The sequence below is a fragment of the Otolemur garnettii genome, unplaced genomic scaffold (assembly GCF_000181295.1).
Source record: "Otolemur garnettii isolate 467f Iridium unplaced genomic scaffold, OtoGar3 scaffold00030, whole genome shotgun sequence".
In the NCBI taxonomy this organism is placed as follows: Eukaryota; Metazoa; Chordata; class Mammalia; order Primates; family Galagidae; genus Otolemur; species Otolemur garnettii.
In genome coordinates this window covers 18,107,116-18,117,309 of record NW_003852425.1, presented here as the reverse complement: position 1 = coordinate 18,117,309, position 10,194 = coordinate 18,107,116, and the positions used below count along the sequence as shown (strand labels likewise).

Here is a 10,194-nt window from a genome sequence, read left to right as displayed (position 1 = left end):
AAAAAAAAAAAAAAAAAATTAAAAGTTTTTTTTTCCCCCTGAAATTTTGGGACAAAAAACTTGAGTATTATACATGCATTCACCATACATGGCAAAATGCAGATTATGAAATAAATTTTATTTTAATTTCTTTTGACACAAGCAGAATTTTAATCAGGTACAGATCAAAATCATGTTTCCATATGTTTCAAGTTAATTCCTACGACTGTTAACAGCTTCATCTACTGATCCATCATAAAACAAGCAATGTGAGTTCTTCCAGTCTTTAAGTCCAGCTCTGTTATTTGAAAATTCCAGAAAAGTCTTGTACTTGAAGTGCCAAATTACCTGATTAAACGCAGATAAATGTTTCTTCAGAACACAGTATGCACAGACAGCTGCTTGCACTGCATTGGGGATTCTGCTATACGGCTGTGTGCAGAGTCTGCAAGGCCGGTGGGTCTGGGAAGGTAACTGTCTCTTGACAAGACATTACCTGTGCCTTCCTCTCTGTTGGCTGCCTTGTTTTTATTTAATATGTTTACTTTTTCTCCTGATGGAAAGGAAAGTCAGATGCCTCTGAATTTTGATATTTCACGGCAAACCTTCTTAAGTTCTTACTGCCTTTCCCATGTGGAAAGGTTGATCTGTAGATGGTGTCTCTCTCTTCCTGATAGAGCTTGTGGGTGGTAAGATCTCAGGGAGTGAAACTTTAAAAATAAATGACGAGAAGTGGAGTAGTTGGTCTAAGGTGGGAGTTGAGAGGGATGAGGTGGGGAAGGTTTAACAAAAGGCACTGATGTTCTGAATGCACAGAAATACCACCCATCAATAATAAATGGTGTGGCATGGAGCAGATGTGCCAGACTGAGTGATGAGAGCATGTGATCAATTCACAGAGGGCAGAAGGGAGCAGCAGCACGCCTGGTGTTTTAAATTATCTGTGTGTGAGCCTTTGAATACAATTTTGAATATTCTGTTTTTATGTTCTGATAGCTACTAGTTGGAAATATAAAAAGTTTGGAATTTCCAGAAATCCAATTAAATTCCAAATGTTTTTAAAGTAAGAATTATCAAGAATGAATAAATGCTTTTCAGAAGAGGAAGACAATTTTAAAACTAATTTCTTGCTTTTTCCTAGCTGAGTGCTTGCTTTTTAAAAGCTCATGTTGTACTTATTATGAGGAATGAAATTGCATCACAAAACTTAAGTGATACTGTTACTAGGTGTTTTTTACATCAGTTGTATCTCTAGACACCTGCTCAGTACAATTGATTCATCCCCCCTCACCATTTTGATTCAAGGAACAGTCTGTACATATTTTCTGTGTGAAAATCACTACTAGCAAATTGGAAAGAAAGACAAATCTGTTAAGCTACCTGGAATATTTTGTAGATATAGTGACTAGAGCAGAAGTCAAGCTTTGATTCGATCTTCTAATTCTGTGGAGGTACTGTCAGTGTCACAGGCAGAGGAGACAATGGTTTGGGTGGTGTTTGAAATGACTTCCTGAGGTCCTGGGTTGGGACTGGTGTGCAGAATGAGACACAGGCCTGGTGAGACGTGTGAGTTATTCTACCCATCCTAGTACGGATTCAAAGGATTCTTGCTTCCTTTGTGGAAACTTACTTGGCATTGGAGATCTCTGGTTTGCTGTCCCAACAAAAGGAATTCCTCTTTTTTTTTTTTTTTTCTAAAGTGGACAAAAAAGTACTTAGTTCTTGCAAATAATACCAACTTGCTTTAAATCTGAGGTTTGTGGCTCAAGTGGCTAAGGTGCCAGCCACATACACCTAAGGTGGCGGGTTCGAATCCAGCCCAGGCCACCAAATAACAATGCCGGCTGCAACCAAAAAATAGTCCGGCATCGTGATGGGTGCCTGTGGTCCCAACTATTTGGGAGGCTGAGGCAGGAGACTCACTTGAGCCAGGAGTTGGAGGCTACTGTGAGCTGTGATGCCATAGCACTCTACCCAGGGAGACAACTTGAGGCTCTGTCTCAAAAAAAAAAAAAAAATCTGAGGTTTCTTAGGCCACGTGGAGAAATCATTTAGTTTTGTGGAAGACTTTGTTTAATCTTTGAATGTCATGGTTGAAAGTGAGGACAGTGATTATATAAAATTCTGTCCCTAGTTCTTACTCTAGCCATCTGTGTTGTGGATGATCAGTGTTTTCAGGTACAAAATTTTGAATTAACCTTTTCACTTCCAAGGGACCCCAGCTTATCTCAAAAACACAGTTGTCAAACTGACTTTAGAGCCACCAAATAAATCTATTTTATAGGCCTGTTAGATATCTAGTGCAAAGCCCCCTTCACTCTGAAAGGCCTGTGGCTGGACACACAGGGATTTCCTGGAGTCATCTCTGGTACATCTCCTTTGGGCTGTTAAGGAGGTGCTGAAATGTGAGAGGCTGGCAGCGGAATCCGATTGTGGCTGGGGTGATGGGGAAGGGAGAAAACCCAGCTTTTCACAGCACATGGTCTGGCTTTTAGTTGCAGCTGCAAACAAGGGATATGAATTTAACCAGTTGCTACAGTGCAGCTGGCCCAGATCTGCTTTATAACTGGCTGAAGTAAAGTGAAACGGCTGGAAAATTCCAGCCAGGCAACACCAGCGTGAACATGTGGACTAAACAGTGTGAGCAAATGCTGGCTGAGGTGGGGAAAGACTTCAGACATAAACTCGGAGGGGAGGGTGCTTTTTCTGGCCTTTTTAACAAGCCTCTATTGTTTTGATTAGTTCCCTTGAAGGAGGTGGAAGGTTTCCGACATCCAGGGTAATTCATAGAATGCTTGGCCTGTCTGCCTTCCGCCTTGACTGAAGTCACCTGACACTTTTTGGTTTTTCAAGAAGGAAAGAGAAATCTGTTTCCTCAGCCACTAGCAATGACTCAGATCTCAGAACTTGATCTTTTTGTCCTTGCACAGTCCCTGTCCTGGGTGACATAGAAGCCCCTGTGTCTTCCTGCCACCTGGCTGCTACCACCTGTCCCCAGACACGGGGCACGAGGGAGGAGGTGTGCAGAGGTTGGGGTTTTATTTAATTGTTCTAATTAAAGGATTCTCCGGTAAAGAAAATAGGTCTGCTAAAGGGAGGTCTTTTGTATTATCAGATTTTTTTTCTCTTCATGAATTGTGTGCTTCAGGTAGAGAATTGAGACTTGGCTGGAAAAAGATTTCTATGGAGTCAAAGGAGCATGGCCTGTTTGGGGGAAACATTTGCTGTAACCAGGTTCAGGTAGTTGGTCTCTACCAGTGCTTGGGAGCTGTGTTTGCTAAGCGATTCGTGGTCACAGGTATTGGCCAGTGAGGTGAAACATTTGATGGAAGGACTTTAAGAAGCTTTCTGGAGGCACAAGGCTGGTGGCTGTAGCTGGGGTCCCCCCTCCCCCCAGTATAAGTTTGCAATGATGGGTCAGAGGCGCGATTCTGTGGTCCACTGAAGAATCCTTTCAGAAAGCAGAGGATACTGGTAATTAAGCTCCTTAACATTTCTGCATAACTTAGGAAACTTTTCTTTTTCTCCTAGAACTTTATCATGGCTCACCCATTTTTAGAAGGGACAACATTTAAATTATCAATAAAAATTGCCTATATCCCAACAATACTACTGTTCCCTGTCTTAGGAAAGTAAAGTTTTTCTTGATACACATTCCTTGGAATTCATTTAGTATCTTTCCTAAAGAGTGGTACTGTTAGTTTGCAGGTGTGAACAGTGGGCTGCGTGTGGAGCCCGTGTCTCCAGCCGCTGCGCTCCGGGTGGCCTCCTGGTTAATCACTGTGCATTTTCTTACCACAGATCACCATCATCTTCAAAGCGCACCATGAATGCACAGACCAGAAGGTCTACCAGGCCGTGACTGACGACCTGCCCGCTGCCTTCGTGGACGGCACTACGAGCAGCGGGGACGGTGATGCCAAGAACTTGCTCATCGTGGAGCGGGAGAGCGGCCGCTATGTGGAGATGCACGCGCGCCACATCGGCACCACAGTGTTTGTGCGCCAGCTGGGCCGCTACCTGACGCTGGCTGTGCGCATGCCCGAGGCCCTGGCCATGTCCTACGAGGAGAGCCAGGACCTGCAGCTGTGCGTGAACGGCTGTCCCCTAAGCGAGCGCATCGACGACGGCCAGGGCCAGGTGTCGGCCATCCTGGGGCGCGGCCCGCCTCGCACGGCCCTGGGGCAGGCCTGGCCGGGCCACACGCTGGAGACGGCCAGCAGCCAGTGCCATGAGAAGATGCCGGTGAGGGACATCTACTTCCAGTCTTGCGTCTTCGACCTGCTCACCACGGGCGACGCCAATTTCACCGCAGCCGCCCACAGCGCACTGGCCGACGTGGCCGCATTGCATCCGTGCCGCGAGCGCTGGCACATCTTCCCCCGCGCCCGGGCCGCGGGCACCACCGCCGCCACTGCTGCAGGCCTGGGGCTCGCCTGCTCCGCCCTCGTCCTGTTTTTGTAGGAGTGTCTTCGTTTTTTTATTTCTTGTCTATAGCAAAATTTTAAAATATATATTGTCATAATATATTGAGTAAAAGAGCATATGTGTATAGACCGTGTATATGATGGGGTGCTGCCCCTGCGCCCTCCGGACTGTGCAGCCGCGTAGCCTGTTGTCACACGTGTTGGATGTAGTATTCTTTGATTGTATCAATTTTGTTTTGCAGTTTTGTGAAATGTTTTATAATGTCCCTTCCGGGGGACCTGTTAGAAAGCACTTTATTTTTTATATATTAAATATTTATGTGTGTACCTGGTTAACACGTGCAGTGCATACGCAGACACTGGCACGCAGCAGCGTCTCTTCCAGGTAACCGGTAGCCCGTGTCCATCCTCGCTGTCCCCGCCTGCCCTTCCCACGGCTGCTGATCCGCGCAGAGCTGCGTCCTTGTCCTTCCATCCTGCTTGGTGAGAAAGGTGGTGAAGGCCCGAACAGGTGCGGTGACTTTTGACCGTTAGATGCTAACACGAAAGCCCTTCCTCTCCAACCGCTGTTACCCTTCCAGAAAGGGACAGTATCACCGCCATTCTTACGGTGCCCAATTCTGATCACACAGCTGAGCGCAGAGAGTGTGTCAGGCTGGGCCCGAGGGTGGCTGCTCCCTGGGTCTAGAGACGGTTTTATAGGTGAATCACAGGCGCCTTGCTGGACCCCAGGAGCTCTCAGACTTTCTTTCATCCCATTCCCCTTTTAAATTGTAGTTTTTCCCTCTTTTAACTAATCTGTGTTGAGCAGAATGTGAAACCATTAATTCAGTGATGACCACACCTTTCTCCTTTGCAGGGCTGTCATGCCCAGTCCTTGCCCTTCTCCCTGCCTGCTCAGGGAGCCCTCTCCCCCTTGACCCGGTTGGCCCACCTGACCTCTCTGCCAGGATCCAAAGCCTAGGTTCCAGATTGTTTTTCTAGTGTAGAAACCGGACCCCCCACAAGGGCTCTTCCTTCACACCTGCCTTCTCCACAGCTCTGACGTCTCTGTGTGATGGGGGCGGTGGAGACCGTCACACAGAGAAGCTGCTTTGGCCTGGCTCAGGGTGGCGGGCTCTTGGTGCTGGCTACTCCACAAGTTCTTGTTAACTATGCCTGTGCTCTCCAGTCTTTTTTTTAAATCAGGTGCTCTGTGTCTTAATGTCTGTGGGTATCAATTTAAGTGGTTGCTCATGTGACTTAGTGAAATCCCTATGAAATGAAGCAATCTCTTCTTGCCTCTTCCATTCCATGTTGGTACCTCCTTACAAATCGAAAAGAGCAAGAGGCAGGAGCAGTGACTGACCGATTTACCCCCAGGACAGGTAGTGGTGTGTTGGCATATCTCAGCGTAAATGTGTGGTTCTAGGAAGAAGTGATACAGTATGTACTTTAAATAATTCAAGTTTACATAAACACAGACAAAAGGCATGAAGTTTAAAAACCATAGTACTTTAGGCCACGTCTGTGCTTCGTGTTAGGTGGCCGGGTAATTTCTTTTGCCATGTCCTATCAACCAGTGGTACTGTCAGAGGCCCAGACTGAGAGAAAAAGAGGATGTCATTTTCGGGAAAGTTCTGTTTCTTGGTGAGTTGACTTGCCATCCAGTCACAGAGTGGATTTGTGAGTTCATCTGGAGGGCAAGCCTCTCTGCCTTCTGGGGTGTGAGAGAATAGTCTTGGGCAGTCTAGGGAAATAATGAAGGTGCACTGAGCCTCTCAGGCTGAGACCTGTTGTCCTCTGGAAGCTGGGCAAGGGCCTGCCAGCCCCCGGCTCTGCATGACAGCCACTTCTAGCCACTCTGGAGACACGTACCAAGTAGAGAAGCACGGAGAGGGAACACACTGAGGATACTTGTAACCACTATTTTTGTGCAAATAGTATGAAAGTGAAGTAAAAGCAATAGAAATTTCAGTGGTATCTGAGTTTATAGTATGTATGATTTATATACTTCTGTTCTTTTCAGGGAAAATAAAACAACCCCCTCTACTCATAGTTGGGAAGAGAAAATCTGGCTGCTTTGCTGTGCCATTCAGCTCCGAGGGTCGCTGTCATAGTCAGCTGTTTCCTTCTCATCAGTTTCCTTGTAAAACGATCCCCACAGAGACCCTTCAGAAATACAAGTAATTCTCTGGATAAGAGCAAGGTTTGCAGACTCCTTCTCTAGAGTTTCAGGAGAACATGCTGCTTGCCCTTGTTGGTTCTTGAAATCTTTTGCCAGAAGAGTTTTGGGTGATACCTACATGTGACTAGCCTATAGCTGTTCAGGAGGTCTCATTTTCACAGATGCTTCACATGGCCGTCTTTAAAAGACTCAAAACTTTCTTTGTCCTCTTTGTTATGCTTGGAAACCCCATAGTGTGTAAAGTTTTTACAAAGAAACCTTTAGATGTGGTTCCTAGGTACATGAATACATATCTGTGTAAAACAGTGAGTGTGCAGTGTGTAAATACTCTAAATTATTATGCTAGAAAAATAAAGTCGCTACCATGCTGTGGAATGTGGTTCTGTGATTGCAGGGACGCCTGCCGGGGGAGCTGAGAAGCAGCTGCAGGAGGTGGGGGAGCTAATCCCTCAAGGCACTGGCAACAAGCTGTCGGGCAGGCTGTGCACACACTTTCTAAACTAGACCACTTACAGAGTTTTTCCTTTTCAAATGTTAAGGGGTGATAAATAAGCTGGTGTCTGTGACAGTGGTCCGCTGGAACTGTCCCATAGTTCTGTCTTTGATAATAGCTTTAGTCCCTGGAAGACCTGGGACCTGCGTGCTAGTTCACCCAGGCGTTGTGGACTGCAGCCACTGATTCCTGTTGGCAAGTTGTGAAAGCACAGCTTTCTGGCTTTGAAAACTTGCAAATCCTCACTTCTTGGGTGTTCTAAACAGAGGCATCAGAAATCACAAGTTGGTCTTTGTTCAAGAAACATGGCAAATGATAGAAAAGCTTGGAAAAGAATTAAACCCAAACTGAAGGCATGGGAAAGTACTTACTAGGTAGGATACCAAATGGATCAAATTCTGACTGGGGGAAATAATGCATATGACCATGTCTTAAATACCTTAACCGCTGCACTTGGTGTTTCCATGTTCACAGAAAAAAACCTGAAACACATCAGCTGAACCACTCAAAATAGGGGACGGTCGCAGAGTCTCTGAGTACCTGGAACGTTGCTTGTGCTGAATGAATGCCAGTAATTGATATCACGATGGATATAGATGTTGCTTAAAAGTCAAAAATAATTCATCATGTTCTGTTCAGGCCTAGACCTCCAGCTTTTCAGGGACTGAAACTTGAACTCCAGAAATCTACAGGGGAGATACTCATTTTTTAAAATAGCAAATGGTGATATAAACCCTAAGAGTTCTGTTATTTGGTTTATCTTGCTTATCATTTTAAATTTTGTAGCCCCCACCTTGCTGGCATTCTCTTGCCCAGAGTGCCTGGGATCCACATTCTTGGGGGGCTGTTGGCCTTTCTGAGCAGAGGGCCTTGCTGCGAGTTCCCTCCTGTCCCACTTGTATGTGACCCAGAACATCCCACAGAGGATGTAACCAGGACACGGAGAGCAGTGTGCCCAGCTCACATACTGTTCTTTCTGCTTCCCTTCCCTGTGCCTCCCAGGTGGCCCAGTCACATGCACATTACTGTTGTTATTCAGGCAGTGTTTTCCTTGGAATTCACTTCTCTTCCAAGTACCTCTAATTAGTATGATGTTTGATACTACTGTCAACCAAATAACAGAGTAAACTGTGGTGTCATGGCTGCCTGCCTTGAGGTGTGGACTTCTCATGTCTCAAGAGCTGAGTGAGGTTAAAGGGAAGACTAGAGTGTTGGGGGCCCAGGGAGGTGCAGGGCACTGCACAGTTGGGCTGCGTACCCTCAACCTTGGTAGGGTGACGTTCAGACCGACCGACCAAACCAGTCCTGTCCACGGAAGGCCCATCAGGTTCCAGCGGGAAGAATGCAGCCAGGAGATGTTTTCTAATTGAGATTTTTTCACGGGTGATACTTCCGTGACCCATTTTTTACTTCAATTATAATAACTTCAACTCCAATAATAGACAACAAGCAAGCATCCTGTTAGCAGATTGGATATACGAGACAAAGCCACAGATGATTTAACCAAGGCAGATTGGATATACGAGACAAAGCCACAGATGATTTAACCAAGGCAGAACTGCCATAAATGATTTTTAGAAAATAGGGTTATCTCCATCAGTAAGGCAACTCTGCCAAGGGAAAATGGTGTCACCTGACAGCGGGAGGCTCCCAGAATCCCTGACGGGAGGCAGTGAGGTAGGGTTCAGTGAAGGGGGTAAGAGGAACAAATTTATTTTCTAGCAAGGCCTTCTGAGCCACTAAATAGCAACGGCATTAACGCTGTGGGTCACCAACACTGGGGACTCTGGTAGAGCTGTGGGTTGGCGCCCTCCAAGTTCAAGGGACAAGGCCAGGCCGAGTGTTCGCATGAACATCCATCTCCCCCTTGAAAGGCACAGAACACAAGGTCCTCAGCTTCCTGTCAAGTTGCAATTCAGGTGACATCCAGAGGGTAGGAGAGGTGAGTGCATCTGAGGAAGGTGTGTGACGAATCTGGAGTGCATTCTGCTTACATTTTGACCACAGGACCCTTTGAAGTTTTACTCCTGTGCACATAACCATTTGACCTCAGGAGGCCGCACAGCGTGGTGGGCAGGGCTTGGTCCAGAGCACAGCTGTGGAGGAATTCAGTGCAAGTCCCCCCTTTCCTAGCATGTGGGTTAGACATGCCAAGCTGTACAGAAGCTTCAGTTTCTTTTTACAGTGAAGATCCTACTAGAATTCACACACCTCAGCGTCATTATGAGATACAAGTTTGTCAGGGCACCAAAGGTTTTCAGCCTCGCACCTGGGACACACCTCATGCTCAACACACATCACTCAACACTGAGCCTGGGATCTAGATGGCTGGACGGGTACCTTGGGGACTGGCAGAACCCTGAGCTATTCCTGTGACTAAATTTCTGTTTATGCTCCACTGAACACTGAAGAATTCAGTTCTGGGGTGAAGTTCTGCAGAGTTCAGACATGCCCAGGAGGGATGGACACCCCCTGCCTCCAGAAGGCGCCCAGCAGTGCCTGCTGCTCCACACTGTGGCTCCCACACCTCAGCCCAAGCCCAGCCAGGCCCTCGTGCTGAGAGAGCAGCCCAGCTTGTGAGCACCTGTTTGCCCTGCACAGAACTTCAGGGCTTGGGGGACCTGGGGACATGAGAACTCTGGGGGAAGCTGCTCCTGGAGAAATGACTGCGGAGATTGCTGGACTGGCCATGTCTTTCTTGCCTCAGCAGATCAAAGTCCCACTGAAGAGAGTGTCTAACTTTGGGAAAGGACATGGAACTGTTTTCAGAGATAGGAGAACCTGGTCCACAAGTACCAAGTTCTACATAACAAATCTTGACATCAGTGGGCTGTAGGCCCCCACCCAAGTGGAGAGAAAGGAAGGGAGAAACACCTGGGGAGGCCACAGGACTCACAAGGTCCCATGAGCCCAGCCCTTCCTTCCCTGGTCTCAAGATCATTTTCAAGTGTGAAGGGTGAGAGGCCAGGACTTGTGAGAGATTGAGCACAGACGCTCAATAAAAAGGCAATGTGGAAAAAAGGTAAAGAAAAGACGTTGAGGCTCGGCGCCTGTGGCTTAAGCGGCTAAGGCACCAGCCACATACACCTAAGGTGGTGGGTTCGAATCCCCAGCCCGGGCCCGCCAAA

General features: G+C 47.0%; 1 protein-coding gene across 1 annotated transcript in view; it reads left to right on the top strand.

Annotated features, from left to right (window-relative positions):
* The window catches only part of RGMB (repulsive guidance molecule family member b), a gene marked incomplete at its 5' end in the record, with an annotated part of 21,725 nt that extends 14,777 nt beyond the window's left edge, over positions 1 to 6,948 (top strand). Inside the window, one exon of the mRNA XM_023512702.1 lies at positions 3,781 to 6,948. Coding sequence (XP_023368470.1) covers positions 3,781 to 4,443 — 663 coding nt within the window. The remainder of the gene's footprint in view (positions 1 to 3,780) is intronic.
* Between the last annotated feature and the right edge of the window lie 3,246 nt (positions 6,949 to 10,194).